At 38.7% G+C, this 27,602-nt stretch overlaps 1 protein-coding gene across 2 annotated transcripts; it reads right to left on the reverse strand.

Moving 5' to 3' along the window:
* Positions 1 to 54: 54 nt before the first annotated feature.
* Positions 55 to 27,602, reverse strand: LOC122671654 (ELMO domain-containing protein A-like). 2 transcript variants are annotated; one of them, XM_043869019.1, is made up of 9 exons: positions 26,937 to 27,602; positions 15,124 to 15,233; positions 2,713 to 2,781; positions 2,168 to 2,283; positions 2,026 to 2,080; positions 1,591 to 1,711; positions 645 to 692; positions 322 to 380; positions 55 to 195 (listed from the first exon to the last, which is right to left on the reverse strand). In XM_043869019.1, the coding sequence occupies exons 1-9, from the start codon at positions 27,019 to 27,021 to the stop codon at positions 97 to 99; spliced, it is 762 nt and encodes a 253-aa protein (XP_043724954.1). In that variant the 5' UTR covers positions 27,022 to 27,602; the 3' UTR covers positions 55 to 96. The 2 variants fall into 2 exon arrangements, with proteins under 2 accessions (XP_043724954.1, XP_043724944.1); XM_043869009.1 differs by having other exon boundaries at positions 322 to 416; positions 26,937 to 27,596.

A 27,602-nucleotide genomic window follows, 5' to 3' on the forward strand; every position in this document is an offset into this window, starting at 1 on the left:
TTAATTTCCCCAGGAAAAAGGTTTGAAAAAAAAAAAAAAGTGAAAAAAGCTTGCATCCTGAAGCTGTCTGTATACTTCTCAAAAAGGAATAAAAGACTATCTGAGGAGGTTGTATGAAGGCATGTCCTCTAGCCGTGTGATATCTTCAAGCAGTAGCTCCATCTCCAGCTGTCGGCGTGTGGATTTCATCACAGACTGGTAGGAATTTCAAATTAAGAAGGATCAGACTTACAGACATGATCAATTGAGATAATGAAAATAACAAAGAGACAAAGATCACTATCATTTTTCTACGAACTCTACGACTGAAGATGCACGTACATTGAAGTCCATATAAGAAGCACGCATAGTAAGCCACTGCTGATCCATTAGCTTGAATGCTATACAATAGAGAAGGTCAAATGCTGACTCATTTTCTGTCAGACAAATAAAAAAGTCACACCCCTCATGCTTGAAACAAATTAGTTCAAAATGCAGTGAGATGGAACAGATGAAATGGATTCAACCTCTAAATTGGGTAAATATTAAGCCTAGGTCTTGAACATGTCCTCACCCTTGCCTGGGCATATCCAATGGAGTAGCTAATGTAACTGGATATCCTAACTCAAAAGTAAACTACAAGCTAGAAGCCGCTTCAACATTACCTGAAAGTAACTTCAAGAAAATCGCCCCAACTAGCGTTCTTGGTTTGACTGCAGAGTTGAAAAAGGATCGTTTGTCAAGAAAAACCAGTAATATCAATGACATAATTGGTGGAAGTAGCAAGTTTTTCAAAACTCCTATTTTTATGATTGATTGGACTTCAGAATATTTCCGTTTGTTTTAAGTGTAAAATACTGCAAATATTTTCTGCAAAAAATAGTATTTTCCTACACCTGTATAAATAATCCTCAGTTATGAATGAGATGAACTTTCTGGAAACAGCCTCTCTGCGAAGAGGGAGTAAGGCTGCGTATGTTATGACCCTCCCCAGACCCCGCAATGGTGGGAGCCTTGTGCACTGGGTACACCCTTTTATGAATGAGATGATTTAGAAATGAACATCTTCTATTTCTAGTCTAAATCAAAATGAAATACAGTTCAAGTTTATAAGTAGTTTTCTGGAGAACAGCATGTATAATTATTCAACAAACTCAGTAACTCCAAAGTATTAGATAATACGATTTGTCGATTATCACTTAATATAAATCTCCATAAATATATTCAATACTTTACATTGAAAAAAAGGACCCTTAGGTTATGACATATTTTCAGTAAAAAGTGGCGAACTCAGTTCAACTGACATTTATTATTATTATTATTATTAATTTTTTAATTTGGCCAAGATTAGGCTATGAATTAAATATCCATTTAGCATTGAGCTTGTCAACTATTTGGCCAAGCCATTATAAAACTTATATGTAGTTTCTACAGTTTAAGCCAAGCTGCATACATGGAGATTGGTATCAATACCCTCCACAAGATACAAGGTGGCTAAAATATAATGAGATTTAGCAAGATTCTTAAACCCATTCATAAAATTGGAGTTTTTGATAGCTCACTTACAATCGTCACTGTTAAGCATGAAATTGGACATGGAAAGACACAAACCAGCTTGCAGATCAAGTATCTGAATGAGCATGAATGTGATATTTACTCCAGCTACTGCAAATGGGTACTCCCACATGGACCGGACCCCTTCCTGCTTTTGGAGAAGGTTCTGGAATGATTTCTGTGTGCAAAGATTAGCTTAAGAACGTGACTTAAAGCACAGGGCATAACTCAAACCAAACTTAATGAAAGCTATTATTGGTCCTTCAAGGAATATGTGTACAAGGAATTCATGGCATGCCTGACGCTTACCAAGATGCAAGTGCCAGACATCTATCCAGCAATCTCATCTGGAACTGGTGTTTCAAGGAGCTAGCATGTGTGGGTTTAAGGAACATAAACCACTGGCACACACCTTGGTAAGCCTCTGGAATGTTCTACAACACACCATACGCATATATATTCAATAGCAATATTTTTAATATCAGAAAGTACCGAATAGTTCCTGGCAAAGAACAATAGATTCTCCAACGATATGAAACCACCACCCCTACCACCAATAATGTACAAAGCATAAGCTCAACACAGTGATAGCAAGAAGAAGGCTCTTTAGAAATCAAAGGAAGAACAAGCATACCTGAAATCTGTAGATGGGTCTTTTCCCTGCCAACCCATTTCCTTCCACTGCTCAGATATTAAACCACAAAGTTCTTCTTCAGGAAAGGCAGCGTGCCATAAAGCCCTTAAGGCTTCCTATAGTGTTGCAGCAATTGTAAGTCAAGGGTTAAAAGAAACCATTCATGCTTTTTCAGTACTATTGGACCATGCCACCCCAAAGAGGTGCCAGAATTCAACGGATCAGTGGGCAACATGTACCTAGGGCCAAGGGTTTTTCAGATTCATTGTCTGCATTAAGCATCAATGCATAATTGGCCTGAATTTTCCAAGGAATACAATTGAGACAGGTGGGAAAAACTGAATTCTAAATGATTGGATATACATCCACACCAATATTAACAATGAAAAAGCTTTAGAGAATTGCCAAAAATACAAAAGCTTCATAAGCTAGTACATAATCCATAGAGTAAAATCTTGGAGGCATAGAAATAATGGAGGAATAAATTAAAAAAACAAAACATCTTTCCCAACTAAGGCATACACCCCACAGGAAAGATACATTACCTCATGTTCAGGCCTCGAACTATCAAAGGCAACGTCTATGCGGCTCTGCAGCCTCTGCAAGCATTCTTCCTGAAAGTATAAAAACCCACAGAAAGATCTCACTTTTTCAGGACAATCATTTGCAGATCACTTGGTGTGCACCAAAAAGTGGTTCTCACTATATACTGACACCATAATGGAGAGCAGTTAAAATTATCTAACTCATTATATTTCAACATAAATTTAAAAAATAAATGTAACACGACAATAAAATCAGTGGGCCTGACCTCATCAATAAATTGATACAGAAGAAGTCCAGAAAATAGTTCCCACAGGACATTCTTCCCTGGAGATTGGATCAGTGGAGCCTCAAGGTACCATACAAATATAGCACAAAATGGGATTACACACAAAAGGATGGTTCAGACTAGGTAATCTGTACACCTCAACATGCATGCGAATATGGCACAAAATTTCGCACTTATTTCATTCTGTGTTGTTCGGCATTGTGCAGCTCTAAAAAGCCCCGACGTTGTCGAGGATAGTCCTATCCGATATTTGGAAATTCATAGCAATTACAATTCTTCAATATGCGTCAACCAGAAGGAATTCCTCAACATAGGGCTGCTACAGGTACTTCTTTGGCCTATTTTCCTGCTGCAATCGTAACCTCTAAATTTATGGGTCCTGTATATGGTCGTATGAGGTAAAAGTAAAACCAATTAACCATAACTACACCCAGAGTTTTCAATTGTTTAGTCAGTGCAAGCCTGCAAGGGCCACCAAAAGAAAAGGCACTAGTTTTTGCCTTGATGCTTTGGTGATGATTATGCAGTACTATCAGTGATTCTTAGTCATCCATTAAGATTTTTTTTTTCTATTTTTGCATACTCTGGTCTATTCATTGAAGTTAGTGTGCGCATTATACGTGTATTATACACATACCATACCAAATGATTAAAAAATATCTTTTCCATATACACCTATTCTATAGGCACTTGTATAATACGTTTAATTAGAATTATGTGGTAAAAAAATGTTGATCTATTTGTCCGTCTGTCGCTCGCATCCGGCAATGGTGTCCCCACCCTCTCAAGCGGCAACTCCCTTCTTCCTTGGAGCTGCTTCAGTCCCCCCTCTGAAGTTACTCATGAATCTGCAGGGCATGTGACAGGTACACCATGTCCCCATCTCCAACCTTCAACTTCAGCTGCCCTGAGTCTTTCAATCAAAGGGAAGGACGAAGGACAAAGAAGGGACAAATGAAAAGAACATCTGGAAATCAGAAGGTAGGAGAATCCAAGAGCCAAGGAGAGAATTATCCGAACCTTCTAAAGCGAAACTGTGATAGGAACGAGCTGCAAATTTTACGAACTTGGAGATATTTGGGACCCCTTGTACCATGGGGGTACAAAGGGGTATGGTACCACGATGTTGGAGATCTCTCTCTCCTCTCTTGCGTGACTTTATTTAAGTTAGTTTTGGTTGTTTCCTTATTAGTCTAGGATTCTATTTCCTTGTTAGAGTAGTACAAGTTATTGTTTCCTATTCTATTGTAAGTAACTTTGAGATTACATATTTGATACTGTTACACTATGAATGTATCCTTGAAACCAAAGGTATCATAAGCCTGGTCAATGAAAACCAAGGTCATTGTATTTACCATCTATGTTATTGTTATTATTGTTTAGAGCATCCCAGTGCACGAGCCTCCCACTACTGCAGGGTCTAGGAGGGGCAAATGTACAAAGCCTTACCCCCGCTTTGCAAAGAGTCTCGCGTTTCCAAGTTTTGAACCCTGCCCAATTTTTAAAAAACTTCCCCAAAAAAAAAAAAAAAAAAACAAAACAAAAAAAAAAAAAAAAAAAAACCACAAAAATAAAAAAAAAAAAAAAAACACCAACACCCAAAAACAACAAAAAACAACAAAAAAAAAAAAAAAAAAAAACCAAAAAAAAAAAACCCCCCAAAACCCAAAACCTCAAAACCCCAACCCCCAAAACCCCCACACCCAAAAAACCCTCCAATAATAAAAATATGTTATTGTTATTGTAATTATTGTTGATTACTTAAAGCCGTTCTCAATAAATTTATGTGGATAGCAAGTTCTCATCACGTATCATTATCGAAGAGGTATATGCCGGATCTTTCGCATGCTTTGATTTACTAATCACATTAGTTGAAAAAGAATTTGACCTATGAAGAGGCACCGATTCGAATAGTAGAACACAAGGAGCAAGTGTTGCGGAAAAGGACGAGATGAGAACTTGCTATCCACAACTGTTTGACGATTTACCTAAGTGAAATTTTGAGGACGAAATTTTATGAGGGAAGAATGTAATACCCCGAAATTTGAAAGCCTGAAAGTATTGATCAATAATTAATTATCTATGCCCAAGGGTATTTTCATAATTTTACACTCTAGGGACATTTTTTGTAATTTTACACCCCATTTACACCTCAATGGAATTTTCAGAACTTTACGCTATCAAGGGCATTTTCATAATTTTACACCTCAGGGGTATTTTCAAAATTTTACACATCAAGGGAAAATCCGTAAATGCATAATTATTTTTCCTTATTACCATTATGTCTAGAATTTAATTCTAGAGGTAAACTAGTACTGAATGACAATGCTATTTAAGAATTAATGAGTGTTTTAGTTCTTTATTTAAAATTTAATTTGGGAATTTAATAATCAAATGAGCATCTAGCCTAGTGTTTAAGATACTAATTTATTAAGAGGTCCTAGGTTCTAGTCTTATAAGATGCAAAGGGAAGTGGATGTTATAATTAAGCTTTTATATATTTTTGGATTTAAGTTAAATGGTGGCCCCCACCATATGCTATAAAACCGTGGGAAGGGCAGAGATTTCGTGAAAATATTAGAAAATAGAGAGATACTAGGAGATATACAATAAATCAAAAAAAGAGAAACCGAGAGAGATAGGGAGACAGAAAAGAGACGGAGAGAGAGACATCATGAGAAAGGGAAAGAGAGAAATATCAAGTGAGAGAGGGAGAGAGAGAGACACCGTGAGATATGGAAAGAGAGGGAGAGAGATATATATCCGGAGAAAAAGAGGGAGAGAGGAATATCGCAAAAGAGAGAGAGGGTACCTGGATGAGAGATCTAGCGCCTCAGACCTTTGCTGAATCACGAGTTAGCACCATTTTCCTTGCTGGTTTTTCTTGAGAGCCGGTGAGGACGAGACAGTGAGTTAGGTCAAGTGAAGAAAAATGTTGTGAAAATATTGGATTTTTGTCCAACTTGTTACGAGAAACGTAAAAACAAGTTGGACTTGTTCCGTCAAACCTGTTCCATGACCCATAAATTTCTATTTATGTTTCAAAAAACACTAAAAACAAAACAGGTTTACTTAGAGCCCATTTGGTAACGCTTCTGTTTCACGTTTCTGGTGTTTTTCTGTGCTACTGGTACAGAAAAACGAAATCTACCGTTTGTATGCACCGGTCTGTTTTTTTGTTTTATAAAAACAAACCGGGCAAAAAAAAACAACCAAAACACCTTTTTGTGAAACATCAAAAACCTTGTTTCTCAGTTTTTAAAACGTTTTCATTGAAACAAAAGAGGGACAAATTGAGAACTTGTGCCCGATAATTTCGAGCTCCTCCTCTCCAAGCTTCACAGCCATCGTCTTCCCAATGAAACCCAGCAAAGCCATCTCCAAGGTCGATTAAAAAAAAAAAAAAGGTCGATCGAACCTCCATTGTTGAATATCTTCCAAACTCTCTAAGGCTGATTGAAGCGCCACAGTTCTTTACCGTCTGCGAACTCAGGTAAAAGCAAGCTTCACTCTGTGGAAAAACGAAGAGAGGAACTCCTGAGTTCTTCTGCCTCTCGCTTCACCCTTGCTTGAATGATCTGCGCCTCCTCCATCTTCTAGGGTTCCTCATCTTCGAGGCTCAACAGAGGACGATTTGGTGAACCTGAAGAAGCCCTTTATCGCTAGAGCGAAAGATGTCATTGAAGCTCTGCGGGCAAACTGATTTGGGGAACAGGTGATTTTGCAAATAACTGATTTCGCAAATTTGATCTCTCTCTCTCTATGTCTCTCTGTGTGCAAACTGATATTGTAAATCTGAGGTCCTCCCTACCGATTTTTCAAACTGAAACCCTAGACTGCTGGTATGTTGTTCAAATCCAATCCATTTTATGATACTCCTTCAGGGTAGCTTCTCACTTTCCAGACCAATTTTGTAAACTAATTTTTTTTTTAAAATTTGCCCATCTCTGTTTTGCATTGCAGAGAAAAAGTGAGGAATTCTTTTGTTTTGATTATTGTTCAGCTTCTGGATTGAAAGTGCTCCAAGAAAACAATTTCATACATAGAGATTCGAAACCACAGGTATTTTTCTTCACAGCCTTCTATTTGTGGGTTGCTTTTGTATTTATTGTGTTATCTTTTGTATTGTGTAATCTATATTAGTTTCAGTTTTCTTAATCAGTATTTATCCCTTCCTTGACTGGTTGATTGGAAGAGTTCATTTTCTGTTTGGTTTCTTTCTTTTCCTTATCTGATTAGGTTTGATCTACATTATTTAATAAATTCTGGTTGGATTAGACTACTAAGGATTAAGGTATAAATACATTTAAGGCCTCCAGGTCATCACATTGGTTTGAAGTTAATACCAGTTCAATATTTTCTGAATTCTTCTGCTGTGGATTCAGGAGGATACCTGGTTGATTCTGGGTGAAGTTTAGGTGGATTCCTAACCATTTTATCCTTCTATCTTCCTATCAAGTTACATGTTAGATCTGAATTCTACCATACTTTGTGACTATATTGATTCTAGTAAATTTCTCAGATCTATTGAACCTGATCTGAGAGTTTGGTGTCTATTGTCCATTGAACCTCTAGTCCCTTATTGCAATTGTGCAAGTGATATTGCAGAAGTATGGATCCCTGTATAAATTGATTTTGCTCCCCCCCCCCCCCCCCAAGTCCCTCTTCTTCTTTGGACAACAAAACTCAAGATCTTTATTGGAGGACCCACTTCTGAACTGATACAAATGAAATAATTAATGAACTGATACAGTCTGTTTTCCAGTAGTATCCTCTTATGTAATCATATGAGTGCCCAATAAGATTCCCTCCTAGCCCAAAACAGTGTACTCATGGACCTATAACTGGTTATTTGCTGCATTTTAATGACGATGTGGTGATTAATATCATCTGTTTGTACACTAAATGCCAAGGTTCTCATCCTTCTCTAATCCCCCAATTTCAACTTTCCTTTGCTTTTGATGGATTACCTAGTGATTATTTTCCTCTTACATTCATCCACCCAATAACTAACTCTTGAACCTGTTCTACCTGAATCTGCTAGACCTCTTGGGCTTCAACGTCTCACAGTTAGTTGTAAATTCCAAACTCTACTTGATGGGTCTTTAGCTCAAATTGGTAGAGCACTTGGAACATGAGCATGTCTCAAGCATGTTCCAAGGGATGGTGGTTCAAACCCACCAAGTCCCTTTTTAAGTTTTTATTCAACTGGAATATGAGTATGTCTCAGCTACAGTTGACAGCAAGTGGATGCTTAGTCATGTTAGATGTAATGATATTTTCATAATTATTTTAGGAAAGAGGAATTTCAATGGTATTTTTGTAATTTTTGATTATGGTGTCTTGGATGGCAATGGCATTTACAAAATTATTAGAGTTAATTATGATGGTAGTGGTATTTCTGTAAATATGGACAACAATTTGCTATGTTGTGAATTGCTTGGAGACTCATATGCACGAGGGTGTTTGGGATCCTGCAACAACGATCCTATTAGCGACATTGTCAGAGGGAAATGAAGATAATATAGATGTTTGCACACCTACTCATACTTTCCCTACGGAGACTCTTGAGTTTTTATTTTTTTGGCATTACATTTAAATTTTAGTGTGACAACCGTATTTCAGATATTGTCATTAATTTTGGATGGTCATACATGATCATGGTGGATGTTTTCATCTTAATTTTAAGTAAGTTTAGTCAAATAATGGCATTTCTATAATAATCCATTCTTTTGGTAAAGGTGTTTCAGAACAAATTTTACCAAACGGATTTGTGTTGTTTTTCTGTTTTAAAAACGTTTCTGGAACAAGTTTACCAAACACCATTTTAGAGCCCAGAAATGTGTTTCTAGCACAGAAACAGAAAAAAAATGATAAAGGTAAAAAACATTTGTTCTGGAACAGAAGCATTACCAAACGGGCTCTAAACAGTTTTTAGGGTGTTTTTCCATTTCTTGGAACAGAAAAACTCCAAAAACAGCTTCTGAGAGGGAACTTGTGAGTTGATGCTACTGCTGCAACTCTTTTCGAAGATCTGATCTGGCTATTAATTGCCATTAACACCTTGCAAGTAAGCATCCAACATGTTTCCTCATATTGGATCTTTACCATTGTTCATGTTTCCCATATGATTTCTTTATGATTTCTTTATGAATTTTTACCCATTATCCCCTACCCATTGTTCTCTCGACTCTCTCATATGATTTATTACCCATTATTCTCTTTATTCTCTTTATTCTCCTCTAAGATATTGTCCATGGTTCCCTTGATTTTCCCATGAGAAAGAGATGTTTCTCTTTTTTCTATGGGATGGTAAAAGAGATGATTTATACATGTTTTATTACACTCAAGCGAATCTTCATGTAAACCAATTCCTTGTAACCATGAGAAGAGACGGTATGATTAATCTTAACCAGACCACAAATTTTTATGTGATTCCCATTGTTATCTTGGTTTACCCATATGATTCATTGCCTATCGTTTCCATTGGATTAACTAGATAAATTCTATGATTTCTTGCCCATTGCTCTCCTAGTTTAACCCTAAAACTGAGTCGCTCTTCCATCCAGATTAGGGTCTCCACTAGTAATATCAGAAAGCTAAAAGAATTTTGCGAAAAAATAATAATTGTATTTGTGCAATTTGTGGTGCCCAATATCCAAATTTGGTGTCATGACTAATTCGAGTACTTGGAGTTTGGAGAGTCAAATTAAAACATTCACAAATTGAGGTAAGTGGATTATAATGAGTGTACACCACAGGTGTGTGGTATGTTTGACTTCTGTTTTGTAGAGTGGTTGTCATTGGATGTCATCTTCTTATAGTGATTTGCAATGCATTTGTTGATGTATGACAATTTAATAATGATAAAGTGTGCCTTGTGATTGTGTAAGTAAATTCTAATGATGATGAAATCTATGTGTGATGATTGAGAAAGTGGTTTTGGGATCTTATTTCTGGATTTTTACCTATGTTTTCACTTGATGTAATTTTAAAGGTGTAATTGTTAAAGAGAGTGTTTTAAAAGTGTGGGTGTTAAAGAGTGGTAAGTGATGTAAGTGATTGTTAAAGAGTGGTAAGTGATGTAAGTGTTTAAGGGTAAATAGACTGCCCTGTGCCGATGGAGAGTCATAGCCACCAGAGAGGTATTCCGTGGAGCCACGGAAATCATATCCACTATGCACAAATGAGTTGTCAGTGGTGTATAACTAGTCATAGAGTGGGTGACAACCGTAAGTGATCGTAAGCGATTGTAAGTAATTGTAAGGGGGTCGTGTTTCTTCTCGTGTTATGGGCGGTGGCAGCTTGTTTCCCTCAGTGTCGGCTGGCTAAAGTGACAAAAAAGGTGATTTCAAATGACAGAGTTCTTTTAAATGTGTTGGGTTATCAAGCAAGTGTTTTATCGAGTAATGTTGTTTTGAAAAAATTTAAAAAGTGTTTGATTTAGTTGTCATGAATGCTTGATTGTTGTTACTGTGTTGTGCTCTTGCTATTTTCTGTCTTACTGAGCTGTTTAGCTAATTTTTCTGGTCTCCTCCAGGGATCAAAGATGCAACATTTGCAGAAGATTTCATACCTGCATGGCCATGGTTTTAACATCACAGAGGTTTGAGACGAAGGTATCCTTCAGTTGGAGAGTTCGAGGGTGATTCGAAGACTTATTTTCATTCTCACTATTTTATTTCATTAATTGGATGTAATAGGGAGCAGTTTGAGAGGTAAACTCTGACAGATTGGAATTGAGATTTTAGTTTGGACAAACATTAGACTACCACCAGTAGGAGTTTTTATGGTATTTAAGGCTATTATTTGAATATCTTATGTTTGAGACTTGCATTTTATGTTTTGTTTTGAATGATTTTGCATGATTTTAGTGATCGTTTGATCAACGCCTGTGAGGGCGGTACCTTTACTTGTATCTGGGTTTGGGTCGTTACAGAAATGGTCCATTATGCTTCACATACATGTCCCCACATAGTTTTGGTGTGATGCAATTCTTACTGCATGTTACTTTATTAATCGCATGCCCTCGTCAGTTTTAGACAATCATACTCTGTTTTCTGTTTTAATCCGCATGATTCTTTGGTTCATCTTCTGCCTAGTGTTTTTGGTTGCGTTTGTTATATTCACATTTTACAGCTCACATTGACAAATTGTCCCTCAGGCTGTTAAGTGTATTTTTCTTAGTTATTCTTGAACTCAGAAGGGGTACCAATGTTATGACCCTGTTTCTCACCGACAATTTGTCAGTGCTGATGTCACTTTCTTTGAAAGTAGTGCTTATTTCTCTGCTCCTATTTCCCCACTAATCTCTCCTGCAGCTCTTTCTCATGAACCATCTATTCAGGTTCCTATTTCTCTTAATGATGCTCCTCCACTACAAGTGTATCAGCAGCGAACAAAGACTGTGCCACCATCCTACCCTACTGCTCTTGCTCCTACTTCGCCCTCCATTCAGCCTAATCCTGGTACTGTGGTCTCCTCTGACTTACCGGTTGCTCTTTGGAAAGGTACACACTCTTGAACTCAAAAATCCCTAACCGCATATCATATTGATCGTTATGTATCTATTTCTCATGTTCCGACAAGAGGAATACACGGGAAGGGATGTTACCAAAAGTGGAGTGGTTCCACTTCCTAGCAAAGGCAATGAGAGGAAGGGAGGGGGAGAAAACAGGAGAGCGACAGGCTTTCAGGATGGTGGGGAAGTAGAGATGATGGGAGGTCCACATGTCAAAGAATTTGAAGGGCTTGGAACCAAAAGAGAATAGGGCTGAATAAGGAGGTGGCATGGGCTATGATCAGACAAAACTTGGAGAAGGAAATTGGCGAGGGAGTGGGGGAAGGTGGAGAGCCAGGCTTCATTGATGAGAAAGCGGTCAAGCTTGCAAGCAATGCGATCTGGCCCCACTCTACGGTTGTGCCAAGTGAGGGAGGAGCCTGACCATCTAAGGTCCTCAATGCTAAGGTCCTCAATGCAGTCATTAAAGGCATTAACAGAAGGAAGATCGATGGGTCTCCCTCCAATTTTCTCTGTTTGAGTCCTGACAACATTGAAGTCGCCACCCACTCCCCATGGGAGAGAGTCCATCCCAGATTTAAGGAGGGAGAGATCGGCCCAAAGGGACACTCGGTCGGCAGCCTGGTTGGAAGCATAGACCACAAAAATGAAGAAGGAGATGGAAAAATTAGGGATGGAAAATCGGAGATGGAGAAGCCGGGAGTGGGAGACAGATATGTGGATTTTAGAAGGGTCCCAAAGGATCCAAATACAGCCATTGAGGGAGTGATTGTAGTTGGAAAGGAGAGGCCAAGAAGGGGCGATGGAGGCGGGAATGCTGGAGGCATTCTCTTGGAGGACACGCGTTTCAAGAAGAGCGCAAAAAGAGGAGTGGGAGGACTTGATAAGGGATCTAATATCCTGATGCTTAGCCAGGGAACTGAGACCCCTGACATTCCAAATGAAGCCGGCCGACATGGGGAACTAGAAGGAAAGGGGCAAGGATTTCCTAGGGGGTACTTTTGTACCTTCTACGGAAATAGGCAGTGGCCAGGCTACAAACAAATGGCCTATGAGGAGGGGGAGGCCAGGCCGAGCCAGGATGAGGGGGGTGATCCACAATGGAAAACGTTGGGCAGCCAAGGGGGGGAGAAGGGGGGATGGAGGCACAAAAGGTTCAGAGGGAAGACCGGGGGAAGGGATGAGGGAGTCAGAATTGGATTGGGTCAGGGTAGGGGAGGTAATTGGGTTGCGATAGTGTTTACGGTAGAAATGGGCCGGGGGTTGAACTAAGGGGAGGTCATAGGAGAAGAAGGATTGGGTTTGGTTAGGGGGAGAGTTACTTATTGATAACATCATATTTTCTAAGAACAATATTAACCAAATGTGAGACTAGATATACCTGAAAATGACCAATTCCAAGAACATATAAACCAAATGTGTGTTTTGATTGTTTCACAAATTGCTTAGGCGCCACCAGACCTCGAATGCCTTGGATCGCTTAGCGCCTTGGCAACTATTCATGTAATTGGACCAAACTACAGGGGAGGTTCATGTAATTTACTCTTATATGAAATTATCATTGTTATATTACTATAGTCATATACTGCACACCTAGGTGGTGCCTTGGCGCCTAGGCACCCCTCCAACACCTTGGGTTGCCTAGTTGCCTTGACAACTATGATTTTGGTGGTCAAATGGCCATATCTTGGCCCGAAACTTTAGGGAAACCCTAATTAAGCATCTCTAAACATATTGGCACCTTTAAATTATAAACACACACACATCCAAAATGGTAGTTTAGCTTCATACCCTAGGTTGATAGTGTACTTCATACCCTGCGGTATACTTTCTCAAATATAGTCTATTCTACACATAATTTAGTATTAGAACACACAAAATCCAATGGAAACAACTAAAATATGCATAAGGAAGAAAAACCATTCAATAGTACACAATGTCAAAGCATTAAAAGTACAACTATTATAAATAGTCAAGTACAAGTGTACAACCAAAGTTAAAACACCCATAAGAAGCCGTTCCTCCAACTCTATGTCAGTACCATATAGTGTTCCGAGAAGGCTCAAAACCTTTGAGGAAAAAGGGTATACCTCTAAGTTTTAATCTTGCACAAATCTTACTCAAATGTAGCAAATCGTCGTTGTAGATGTGTGGTAGTAATCCCAACAATTTGTTCCACTAAGAAATGTAGGTACCAAATCTTGAGTTTTTGGGACTTCTCCCCCTCTAACAAACAAAACCACTCGAAACTCAAGAAATGGATCAAAATTTTGACCCATTTTTATCAGAACAGTGCTTTTATATACACTGTTTGCATCGTTCTGGTAGAAACCAAAATTTCAGTCAAGATTCTGCATACCCAGTGAGTCAACCTGTGTTTTGTTTCACATTTGCCAAAACCGAATTTTTTTTTTTTTTTGTGGCAAATTCTCGGGGAACCATGATAAAAACTTAATCAATATTCAGGAAAGTATTTTGTATTTATAGAAGTATTTTGATGGTGATATGTCTTTAGGAGCTCTTGCTCTTCAAAGTGCTTATCTCTTCAATGATGCCTAATCTTAGAAAAGTTCTAAATAAATGAAATGTCAGAAGGCAAATTGTGACAATCCTAGCCAATGAAAAACCTCGACATTAGATATATATTCTGGTATTGCGAGTAATTTCATGCTTCTTAAAATCTTTATACATTTCTGCAAGTCCATAATTTGCAAAGAAAAATGCTACTAAGTACTAACTACAAAGAAAAATGGTCAAATTGATTGTCCCAAACTCACTATTTTGGAAAACAAGGTTGGCAGGAGCTCAGCTGAATTATACAAAATTGTTTTGAAAAGGTCACAAAAAACTGCATCTTAGACCTTGGAAATTCCTTTTTGAAGATCATCATTCCTTCTTACAATTCATACAAGTTTGAAACAAAAACTATGCAAATTGCATTTTACTTCTAATTTAACGCTATAATAATATATTTTTTTTCGTGACAGACATCCTCTAAGAAAAAGGGTTTTCATTTTCTTTTCTTATTTTCTTGACCTATAAGGATTTTTAAAAAAATCCTACAAAAATTGATGCACAAAAAAACTATTAGAGGCCAGGAGCAACATTTATATGCAATTTTACATGCATGGTCAACTGCAATTTGACTAAGTCTCTGCATGGCTTCAACTCTTGTTTGGATCAAGTTATATGCTGACCATTCCCACTTAAGAACTGACAACCTCTAAACACATGCTGAAAGCGATCACCTCCAAGCTCCCCCCCCTTCCCCCTCTCTTCCCTACCAGGCAACCATACATCATTGCCAAACCTGATCATAAAAATCGGTTAAGCTTCTTCTTGGGGAAGAACATGAACCACAACCTCCTATCAAGTATTTAGTTTGGCAATATAATAGTTTTAAATTTCAATGAGTACACCCAGACTCAATGAATCGACAAGACTCTCAGGTGGATTCCAAGGCAGATTCATTTTGTAGCAACTCACAGGGCCGACAGATTCAAGTTGGTCAAAAGTTTACCAGAGCTGAATCATATAAACTGCATCTCACGTGTAGGCAAAAAGTTGAACCTCAAATTTAATCAAGACCGGGAAGAATATTACCTGTGCAAGGGTTAAATCAAATGATGGGCGACCATCACTGTCTCTTCTCTGAACGCAAACGCAAGACAGGCCTCTGCCAAGCCATGCTGTCGATCCTGCCACAACCTCAGCTGTAGCAATACAAAACTGCCAACCATTGGAATTGGAGTTTCTAAAGATATAAAAAAAATATGTAACTGTGAAGCAATGAAATTCTGCAGAGACTGAAGTAACCCACCCATCCTTGTTAACATGTGCAAGGCCAATTACCCAGAGCCTATGCACGGTAGCCGTGATTTTGGTCAAATTCTAGAACAGTATAGTTCTTGTGAACAATTTTAGGAAAGATCATTTCAATCAGGCTGTATCAAACTATTAAGTTCCAAATATAATTTTCTCCAAAGGAAATACATTATTGAAGCATAGCTCAAATGAACATGGATAAACTCTCCAAAAGATGAAATAATATCATCACTGTAAAAGTTCAGGGATTAATCAGGCAATTCTCTAGACCCTTATCAAAGCATTGACTAATTAGCGACCATGGCAAGAATGAAGTGACTTCAGACCACACCAACTGTAATGACTATTATTTGTGTTATAATTGAGTGGCTTCCAGAGATAGCACTACTAGTAAAGAAGTAATTCAATCACAGGCCCGGGGAATGACAACCACAGACTATAGCAGCAAACTAAGTGGTAATTTAAAAGCTATTGGTTGTCACCATTATCACAAGCATTAAAAACATATAGGCAATGTTTTCCATTAAATTATCAAAATTAATATGATTTTTTCTACTCATTTATTTATTTATTCCTTGGGGCACGGGTATTGAAAATGAGGTCATATGAAAGGGTACCACATGAGCAAACACAATTCGACAGGGAGATGACTTTTTGGGTTTAATGGAAGTTAATAGGGATGGGGAGGTTTCAAACTTACTTGGAGATGCAGTGGAAGATAGGCAGCAGCAGTAACTTCAATAAAAACCGAGTCTTGAAGAAGAGAACTTGAAAAAAGCTTGTTTGAACCACCCAGGCTTCACACCGCAAGCTGTCGATTGGATCATACACCAATTTCATCTTGCTTTGATCACACACAAATCAGTCTTCAAAAGAGAAGAGAAGTAGCAGCTTGCAAACAGCAGTTTTTAATTTAAAAAAATGGAGAATCAATGAGCTTCACGATTTTATTGACTTAAATAGGCATAACCTTACTCCTACTCAGCCTAGGAGTCTTAATAACCCCTAGCCAACTAACTAAACCCACACCCCCTCTCTAAATCTTGGGAGTGTTGTGTGGATCCAATAAAAGAAAAAATTACTTAATTAAAGGTGACTCAGGTCACTTAAATTGAACCAAACCAGGTTGGACCGGTTCAATTTAAAAACATAAAAACACTCTAAAAAAAACAAGTGTGGATCCACATCTAATAGTACTAGGACAGCAGCTTCTTATTCTTCTTCTGCTTGTGGATGTACTGTTGTAGCTCTACATCAGCTCTCTCCGGTTTGTAAACATTTGTCTCTAACGAATTGATGAAGGACATATAACAATCATATAACTCTGGGTCGAGCTTCTTGAAGTCATCGGCATGAATCCATGTGTTGTCTTGGCAGGGACAACCTTTCCACTTGACAAGGAAAGCATGGTAACCGCTGCCATGTCGAGCGGTCTTGTGCATGTCGTCCAGTACTTCTTCAATGATGTCTTTAGTGGACGGCTTGAGTTGGGGCAGCTTCAACATGTGTTCAGAGTCACCATCATCTGAATGATGTCCCATATAAAGATACAAATCAGCCACATTGAAGACGTTGCTTATGCCCATATCAGTAGGCAACTTTAGGACATAAGCGTTGGATCCAATACGTTTCAGCACCTTGTATGGACCCATTTTCTTTGGGTGAAGCTTGTTGTTGACACCCGGCTGGTGTCTCTCTAGGTTAACTCTAACCATGACCATGTGTCCTGGCTTGAACTCTACATACCGGCGATGGCGATCAGCATTAGCCTTGTAAACCTCATTGCTAAGAGCAATTCTTCTTGCAACATCAGCATGCACCTCTGTGATATGATGCAAGAACCCATCAGCTTCAACACTTACCCTAGCTTGAGGAGGCAATGGAATAAGATCAATGGGACGCCTAGGCTTAATTCCCAGTAAAATCTCAAAAGGAGTGTGCATATTGTTCTGTTCACAGAACTGTTATAAGCAAATTCAGCAATCTCCAAAATAGATGGCCATGTCTTTTCATAATCTCGGACCAAGCATGTCAATAAATTTCCCAAAGTTCTGTTCACCCCTTCTGTCTGTTCGTCAATCTGTGGGTGGAAAGCAATAGAGAACAGTAGCTTGGTGTTGGTCTTCAGCCATGGGGTCTTCCAAAAGTAGCTCATGAATTTACATTCCTATCAGAGACAACAGTGCTTGGCAGCCCATGTATACACACTATCTCTTTGAAGAATAGCTTAGCCATGCGATAAGCATCCAGTTTTTTGCTACACGGAATAAAGTAAGCCATCTTTGTAAATCGATCAACCACTACCATGATGGAGTTATACCTTTCCCGTGTAGATGGCAGCCCCAAAACAAAGTCCATGCTAATGTCAACCCAAGGTGCATGAAGAACCAGCAGCGGTGAATAGAGAGCAGAATTTTGCTTGTCTCCCTTGGCCAACTGGCAAACTCGGCACTCGGCACCTCTTGATGACATGTTCCACATCCTTGGCAATGTGGGGCCAATAGTAACGGTCAGCCACCTATAAAATGGTCTTGTCCTTCCCAAAATATCCTCCTAGGCCTCCTCCATGTAACTCCCTAATGATGTGATGGCGTAGAGAGGAATTGGGTATGCACAATCTCGTCCCCAAAAACAAGTACCCATCGTGTAGAGCATACTTAGGGTGCTGCCCACCCTGCTGTAATTCAACATATAGGACACTAAAGTCCTTGTCACTTGCATATTCTCCACGAATATGCTCTATGCTAAGTGCATGTGCTGAAAAGGTGTTCAAAGTCAATACTTTCCTGCTCAGTGCATCAGCCAATGTGTTCTCCTTTCCTGACTTGTACTTCAAATCGAACATGAACTCCTGTAAGTAAGCAACCCACTTGGCATGGCGGTTGCTGATTGCCTTTTGTGAATGTAGATGCTTGAGTGTCTCATGGTCAATGTATAAGATAAACTCCTTCCCAATAAGGTAGTGCCTCCAGTGCCTCAACACTTGAACAACAGCGTACAACTCCAAGTCATATGTCGAGTACTTCTTCTTTGCATCGTTGAGCTTCACACTGTAGAAGGCAATAGGGTGCCCTCCTTGCATCAAAACACCTCCTAGACCCACATGTGAAGCATCAATGGCAACTTCAAATATGCGGTCAAAGTCTGGCAGCGTTATCATTGGAGCTTCAGTCATTTTCTTCTTGATCAGATTGAAAGCTTTAGTGGCAGCAGCTGTCCACTCAAATTTTTCTTTACTTTGCTTTGTGTATTTGGTAATGGGCATTATAATTGCGCTGAAATTCTGAATAAATCGCCTGTAGAAGGAAGCAAGTCCATTGAAGCTACGGATTTTAGTAAACGTCTCCGGTATGGGCCAATCAACAATGCTCTTGATCTTCTCCGAATCAGCTTCTACACCCTTGGAGGACACAATGAAACCAAGGAATATAACCTTGGGCAGCATAAACGAGCACTTCTTGAGATTAATAAAGAGCTTCTCCTGCCTTAACACTCTTAACAATTGCTTTAAGTGGTCCATGTTGTCATCTGTATGTTTACTATACACCAAAATATCGTCAAAATAAACAACCAAAAATTTACTAAGGAAAGGACGGAGTACCTGTGTCATCACCCTCATAAAAGTGCTTACGGTGTTAGTCAAACCAAAGGGCATAACCTTCCATTCAAACAAACCATCCTTGGTTTTAAATGCTGACTTCCATTCGTCTCCAGGCTGGATCCGAATCTGATGGTACCCACTCCATAGATCGATCTTCGAAAAGATCTTAGAGCCAGATAGCATGTAAAGCATATCATCAAGTCTAGGAATTGGGAACCTGTACTTGATGGTAATCTTGTTTATGGCTCTGCTGTCTACACACATATTGCAAGAACCATCTTTCTTTGGCGTCAATAAAGCTGGAACAGCGCAAGGGCTGAGGTTCTCTTGAATGAACCCCTTCCTCAACAAGTCTTCAACCTGTCTCTTAAACTCTTCATGTTCCTTGGGACTAAGACTGTAGGCAGGATTAGGTAACACTGAACCAAGGACCAGATCTATAGCATGTTGTATATCACGTAGGGGAGGTAATTCATCAGGCAGCTCCTCCAGAATAACATCTGAAAAGTTGGACAGCAGCTCTTTGAGGACTGGAGAAAGTGGCACTGCTGGCTGTGGAGCCACTTCTCTAGTAACCAGAGCCAAAACCAGACCTGTATCCTTGCTAATTTTTACAAATTCCATTCGTGGAACAGCAAGGAGTTTATTTCCCAATTCTGTCCCCCTTTGATTGGTGCACCAGGACTGCATTTTGCGCATTTCAGCAGGCAAATTCAAGGGATAAAACACTGTTTGCTGCCCCTTATGCTGGAAAATGCACTGATTTTTTCGCCCACCGATGGTAACATCATTGTCATATAACCACGGTTTTCCCAATAGCACATCAGTCATCCTCATGGGAATCACATCGCACCATATGTTTTCCGAATATCGATGAAGATGTAGAGTTACAGAACAACACTGGTTTAACTCCATCTTATTGCCATTCAAGAGGGATACTTTATAGGGCTGTGAGAGTTTTTCAATCTTGAACCCAGCCTTCTTCACAAAATATTCAGACACTATGTTAACACAACTACCACTATCAACAATTACTTGGGCGTTGTGATCTCGGGAACGCATGTGAGTATAAAAGATGCAAGTGCGTCGCCAGTCTTCTCCTTTGGTTTCAGCCACCAAAACTCGCGTAACAACGTGGATTTCATAGGTATCCTCTTCACCTAGCATATCATCAAAATATTCATCTTCAAAATCTCTCTCATCTAGAGGGTAAGGATGCAAACCATCATCTTCTTCCGTTGTTTCTTCCATCTTAGCAACAGAAATGGACTTTCTTCGATGGGGGGAGTCCTTAGCATAATGTCCCAAGTTTTGGCAGTGGAAACATCGGTCTTTGTCCGGACTCACCATGGGTGCTTTGCCTTTGTTGTCAATCCATAGAGGAGGGGCAGAACGCAAAGGTCCAGCATTAGAAGAGCCGGTAGTAATGGGTTTGGGGCTGGAAATTTTTTCTTGTCGTCAACAGCAGGGGTGTCAAACCATTTACCTAGGGGTGCCAATAATTCCTCAGCCTTAAGAGCTTTCTCAAAGCAGTCCCTAACGTTAGACACATCTGCAACACCAATGGCCTTGTTGATTTCATATCTTAAACATTAAACCCAAACGGAAACGTGATAGTACCTGAATTCCATTCTCTCTAATGCTAGTACGAGAAGAGAGTGAATCAAATTTTTGCATATACTCAGCCACTGTCATGTTCCCTTGGCGTAGGGTGTTCAGCTGGTCATGCAGTTGTGCCCTAAAGTGCTTGGGCAGATATTTCTTCCTCAGCTCATCTTTCATCTCAGTCCATGTGGTAGGTGCATTACCATCATATTCCATGTCACCCTCTATGGTTCTCCACCACTCACGGCAGGTCTTACGAGCTTAGTACGTGCTAGTTTAATTGTCCTCTCCTCCGGTAGATCATACCAGTCAAAGTAGTCATCCAATGCAGCCAACCAATCATAAAATACCTGAGGTTTGTGATTGTCATCAAATTCCTTTAATTCCATCTTGACCTTCTACACATCATGATATCTTCGACGAGGGGCACCATTATCAACATTAAAATAAGACCTAATATGGTCTTCAAAGCTCATACGATTCTCTAGAGTTCTCTGTCAATCCTTCTCTTCTCTTTCATCTATATATTCATCATCTTTGTATCTATCATCTCTATACCTGTCTCTGTCCTCCCTGTACTTGTTCCTGTCTTCCCTACCTCTACGATGAGGTCAATCTTGGAATTGAACCTGGTAACTATCTTCTTCCATGAGCAGGTTGCTATCCCTAACTGGTGTAACCTGTCTTTGCTCAATTACTTGTAGCCTATCATGGACAGACCTCTGATCAGCTTGTAGTTGCACAACATCTCAAGAATTTTGGTCATAAGGTCGGTGGAGGCAGAGGGAATGGGCTGGCCATGTTCATCCTTGTCTCTGATACCACTTAATGTAGTCCTAGGTAACAAGGGACCAACTAGGTGCCAATGCAATAGGATCTGCTATGAACAGGTAAGGTTGGGTAGAATAAGGATTTTAGTTCAATTTAGGGTTAGGGTTAGGGTTAGGTTAGGTTTGAGCATATGGTTATGCTAGGCAGGTGTAAGGAAGTCTATCAGTATTGGTCCAGTGATGTTTTGATGAGTGGAAATGTGAGAATTCGAAGGACAGCAGGTTAGGGTTTCAGGTTTTTAAAAAGATGGAAGTGAGGGGATCTAGGGTTTAGAGATGGAATTAGGGCAGGGGGTTAAAGTTGAGTTCTCTAGTGATGGTGAGAGTCACTCGGTCAAGGTATGGGTGTCTATTGATGGTTGGATATGGCTAGGCTGTATTTTAGGGTTTTTGGGTTTAATGGAAGTTAATGGAATTTAGTGTTTTGAAGGTGGAATGGGGCAGAAGTCAAAGTCGAGTGGAAGGGATGTTGTGAGGATGTTGTGGTCCAAATTTGGTTGAATTCTGATGGTGGGATATGGCTGTGAGTGAATTAGGTTTAGGGAAATTGAAGAAAATGAAAGGAGAAAGTTAGCGTTGGGCTGTAGAAGGTTTAGAAGAAGAAGATTGGGGTTGGGGAGGTTTCAAACTTACTTGGAGATGCAGTGGAAGATAGGCAGCAGCAGTAACTTGAATAAAAACCGGGTCTTGAAGAAGAGAACTTGAACGAAAGCTTGTTCAAACCACCCGGGCTTCACACTGCAAGGTGTCGATTGGATCATACACCAATCCCACCTTGCTTTGATCATACACAAAGCAGTCTTCAAAAGAGAAGAGAAGCAGCAGCTTGCAAACAGCAGTTTTTAATTTCAAAAGTGGAGAATCAATGAGCTCCATGATTTTATTAACTTAAATAGGCTTAAAAGCCTTGCTCCTACTCAGCCTAGGAGTTTTAATGACCCCTAGCCGACTAACTAAACCCACACCCTCTCTCTAAATCTTGGGAGTATGGTGCGTATCCAAATAAAAGAAAAAATTACATAATTAAAAGGTTACTCAGGTCACTTAAATTGAACCACGGGTTCAACCAGGTTGGGCCGGTTCAATTTAAAAACATAAAAAACACTCTAAAAAAAACTAAGTATGGATCCACATCTAATACTACTTGGACAGCAGCTTCTTATTCTTCTTCTTCTTCTTGCAGTGTAGCTCTACATCACAATAGTAACGCTGCAACAAGATCCCAATAAATTCCAATCTCCTCCTCACGGTAGCCAATACCAAATAAACCAGGTTTAAGCAGACCCGACCAAACAATAATTTCCAATAATAACAACCATCACTCCATACAAATACCAATCTTGAAAAAGTTGCAACCCAAATTTATGTGATCAAGGGCCCACCTTAGCAATAATATGACAATATACAATCCCAATGGCAAATTTGTAAATAATACATGCAATCCCAGGTTTGAAAACCCTGTGTGGCTTGCTATGGACCCACCAAAGTGCTTGACTATGTCAACGTATAATGACGATGTCAATCTCGTAACTAAATCAAAGTACATAACCCAATAAGAAAGTGATGGCATTCTGGTAAATATGGTGAACAATATAGGATTCCTTTGGAAGAAAAAAAAGGGCCTTAGGGTCAATGAGTAAATAAGTTCAAAAGGCAAGGGCAAAGCTGGAAGTTGATATATATATATATATAAAGGGAATAAAACAGAAATAACAAATGTAAATTGGAGGGATATGAATATGATTAGTAATTAAAAGTTAAGGGTAGATATGGAATCAAAAGTTATTAAAGGATGCGAGGGCATTAATGGAAAAAGGAGGGGCAAATATGTAAAGAGGCCTTGAGAGATTATCTGGTAAAAAGGGAAGAACCTTTGTCTCCAATCTTCTACGATAAACAGAACCCAATGACAACTTCGCGACATTGGGCCAAGGCAGGGGAAGATCAGCAGCAAGTTCCAAAGAACCATTGAAGCAACACCTCAGGGGAGTTGTGTGACCAATTAATAGTTGTCAAGGCGGCAAAGCGACCCAAGGCGCTGGATCGGAGTCTAAGCGCTTAGGCGACAAGGCACCCGTCTAGGCGTCGCCTAGGAGACCAAGGCGCCCCCAAGTGTTATTTTTTATTTCCCCCTTTTCTAACATTATTTAGTATGCTATAATATTTTAGTATGCTATAATATATACCTTATATCATAAAAAATCAGCATTAAGCCTCCTCAAGTCATCAAAAATCAACATTAAGCCACATTAAGTCACATCAAGTCATCAAAAATCAACATAGAACTAGAAGACAACAAAACTGAAGAAGCAAGCAATTGGAAGTTTGAAACAATCAAACGTACATTTGGTTTATACTAGTCTCACATTTGGTTTATATTGTTCTTAGAAAATATGATCTTATCTATAAGTAATTAAATTGTTCTCAATTTAGAGAAATGTTCTTGTTCTCTAAGAAGTTTGACTAGTCAGATGATTTTATTTTTAAATGAGACTTTTAGTATTAGGTAGAGCACAAAACCAGCTTTCCAACAAATCCAAAATTGCTTAAATCTGATTTATATTGAAGAAGTTATGTTCTGGTCAAACCTTATTTGGTATGTGCGAATGCTGTCAAAATCGCTCTGAATGAAAAAAAATTTTAGATATCAAAACAAATGAATATTTTACTGTACTTTTGGTTTTCAGCAATGTTTTACCATATTAAGATTTATAGAATTTTTAGATTTGAGAAAACCCCAGCATTAGAAAGTTGAAAATTTTACCTATCGTCGAAGACTCGAAAATCCAGTTTTTGTTATTGAACTGGGAGATTGACTTTTTATCCTTTTGGAATTTGATTTTTTAACTATTTTTATTGGATTCAAATAGGGGTGGTTTGCTTATTTATTAATAATATCTTAAGTAAATTAAACATTTACTTAAATGATATTTGGCATAAATAAGGGCCAATACTAGGTTCGATACCAAATAAACAGTGCTAGGCGCCTTACAATAAGGCGGAGATCGCCTAGGCCCCAACAAAACCGCCTGGATGCCTAGGCGACATCTTGACAACTGTGTGACCAAATAGATACCATAAAGCAAGGAGGCAACATCACCATCTCAATCGTTCCAGCGAAACCATGAAGCAAAACGTTAGAACAGAGAGGCAGTAACCTGGGTGGTGGAGTTCTCGCAAGGTGGGAAACAGCAACTTGAAAAGAGTAATAACAGAGCTCCAGACGATATTAGAGTATGGTTGCAGACGATAGCAAACGTCAACAGTGATTCAACATCAGCAATCGATGAACCACAACACTGTCACGATACAGTAGTAGAGGTAAATAAATCTTCAGTGAATAAGCAATCACAGTGAAGCAGTAGATGGAAACCCAGAATCTTCGATCATCAATTCAGCAGAACATAATCACAGGTATGATTTACATAAAAAAAATTCTTTATCGAAACCCTAGTTCCTCTTCTTCTTCTATGAAATAGGGTTTCCTTCTTCAACCCAGAAACTTAAAACGACTCTCCAAACGACGATCATAGAGAAAATCAGGTACTTGATTACTGCTCTGTTACCATATAACAATTTAAGAACTTGAGAACCAGGACCAATGAAGGAGAAGAGAGCTGAGAGAAAGAGAAGAGATCGATGGAAACGGGGACTGTCTAGAGAAGAAGAATCGATACTAGCAGTCCCCCCCTCCACCCCCAAAAAGCCTTTATTTATATTAGATTGAATACAAGGAAGGATTCCTATTTGTAATAGGAATCAAACTTATAAGTAAATAACAACTCAACTAATAACTAAACCTAACTCTAATAGAACAAAACCATCCACTGTATGTATCTTTAACACACTAGATTAGGTAAAAACGACTCAAACCCTTGCATCAAAATGATATATGTTTACATATTACATTATAACGTGTTTTATGCTTCAGAACTGTATTTTATATGTATCGTAAGTACATCCATGCATTTCTTGCCATTTACATGTGTATCTTTAAACTATAGTGTATTTTACGTCTCTCCATTACCATACGATATGTCTCTTAAAATCATCCCTCCAATACGATACCCGATATTGATACTTAAATCCTTGAGTATAATCTTCATGTCTCATACGTATAATTGTGCGTAATATAGAAAATTATGAATTACGTACATTTAAGTATTAAATACAATTCAGAAAAAAAAATTCCTAAAATAATTTGTAAATGGGTATCATACAAATATTATATTGGATTATATTAACTCTGTTGGCAACCAAGTGTAAGAAAATGCCACAATAGAAAACACACAAAAACAGTGGAAAAAGTCTAATGGTAAATTATATTAATGAACATTTGCAACTTTGTTTTTCTATTTTATGAATATAGTTTGAGCATAATACTAAAGAATATGAATAATGGTACATTCAGTTAGTTAAATACCCAATAGCTCATTTTCTTTAACACCCCCACCCAAAAACAAAAGAAGCAAATTTGTACATTGGGTAGCATATCGATATTAGACAGGGATTTACTAACTCTGGAAGCAACCAAGTGAAAGGAAAATGCCACAAAAACAAATCACATAAAAACAGTGAAAAAAGGTCTAATAGTGAAATAATTATGAGCGAGCACTTGTGAGTTTGTCTTTCATCATATTTATATTTATTAATAGATTTAAAAGTGTCCTAACACTTCAACTGTGCCAACTTGCTCAATCTCAGGAAACCTAAACCATTTGAGAGTTCTTTAAACTTGCTAATGGCTTGAGTCCTTGACCTTTATTGAACAAGGAGGGGCATCAAGCCAATTATCTGTGAGTATTAGGCAACAGGAATAAATGCTGCAAAGACTCAAACCCATCCTACGACAAGCAGGTCACTCAGACCAAACGTCACTGGTCAAGCCTACATCAAAATCCCTCAGATTATTTCTTTCACCTACTCCAATCTAAAGGGATCACTTGATATTTACTCATTTCACCATCACCCATTTAACTAACGTCATACCCACATGAAGAATTGGTAATGAACATGAACTCTAAAACTGAACAAGCAGAACCTGTTAAAGGACTGATTCTCACTGCAGGAAAGAGTACAGAGAAAACAAACATGTTGATTTTAGTTAGCAGTATTAGAGCTAACTTCCCGATTTCAAAAATTTAAAAGTACCTCAAGCTTCGTAGACAAGCAATTTCAAAGCTTACATAAAAGATGTAATTCCACCACAATACGCGTTAGAAGAAAAATTCCAAGAATTTTACAGCATCAGCATTATGTCGAAAATAAAATGCAATTTCAGCACATTACATTCTGGAAGAAAGAATGTGGGAAATTTTCAGAGAGGAGAACTGAAAAAAGGAATGGAAAAAGCTAGCAATGAAGTGCGAAATTGACTGAGTTTCTAATAAAGAAATTCAAAACTTCTCGCAATTAATGGGAGATTAAGACAAAATATTCATTCTCAGAATATAAAGCAGTAAAAATATTGGATACAGCTAGGAATTTTAATTTGTTTTAAGGGAATATGAAGTGGAAACAGTATCGATGAGAAAAATGAATAATTTCTCTCATACCGGATGGTGAGTGGCAAGAGCTATCCCGTTCCAACCCCTGAGAAATCCTCCTCACAGCGACGAATGATTCACCACGGTCATCCATATCAGCCGCTACACCATGGCCTCACCACTCTGATCCAGCACCTCAGAGCCAAACAGCCACTGAATCTTATAAAGCAATATAAAACAGAGCTAACGAGGAATACTCCTGAGATTTCTTCAAATGTAATCCCCCCCGAATCCAACCAAATCTCCTCAAACAGCCACAAAGAAAGCAGAATCAAAGCTTCTTCCAATAACTTCCTCAGAATCCAATCAAATCTCTTTAAAACCAGAAAAACGCCTTGAACAGCGCCAAAACTCCATATAAAGAAATTAATGTGCTTGGAGAGCTCAAACAATGACAACCACTAGACAGCATCAAAGATTCAGTAGCAGAAGGACTAGCAGAGCCTCTACAACGAAGCAAACTCAAAACTAGCTCAAAAAGAATGTCGTTCGGCCTTCAAATCAATCCAAGTTCCACGTTAAGCAGGCAGGAAGTACGAAAAAACTTCGTCGATCTCGTGCAAATCTGCAGAGACAACGGAAGAATCTTGGAAAGGAGAGAGAATATTTCGGGTTTTCCCGAAATCTTACGGCTCCAAGATCTGCAATAGAGGCGCCATTGAAGCTGTGAACTGT

This window comes from Telopea speciosissima, chromosome 1 (genome assembly GCF_018873765.1).
Source record: "Telopea speciosissima isolate NSW1024214 ecotype Mountain lineage chromosome 1, Tspe_v1, whole genome shotgun sequence".
Classification (NCBI taxonomy): domain Eukaryota; kingdom Viridiplantae; phylum Streptophyta; class Magnoliopsida; order Proteales; family Proteaceae; genus Telopea; species Telopea speciosissima.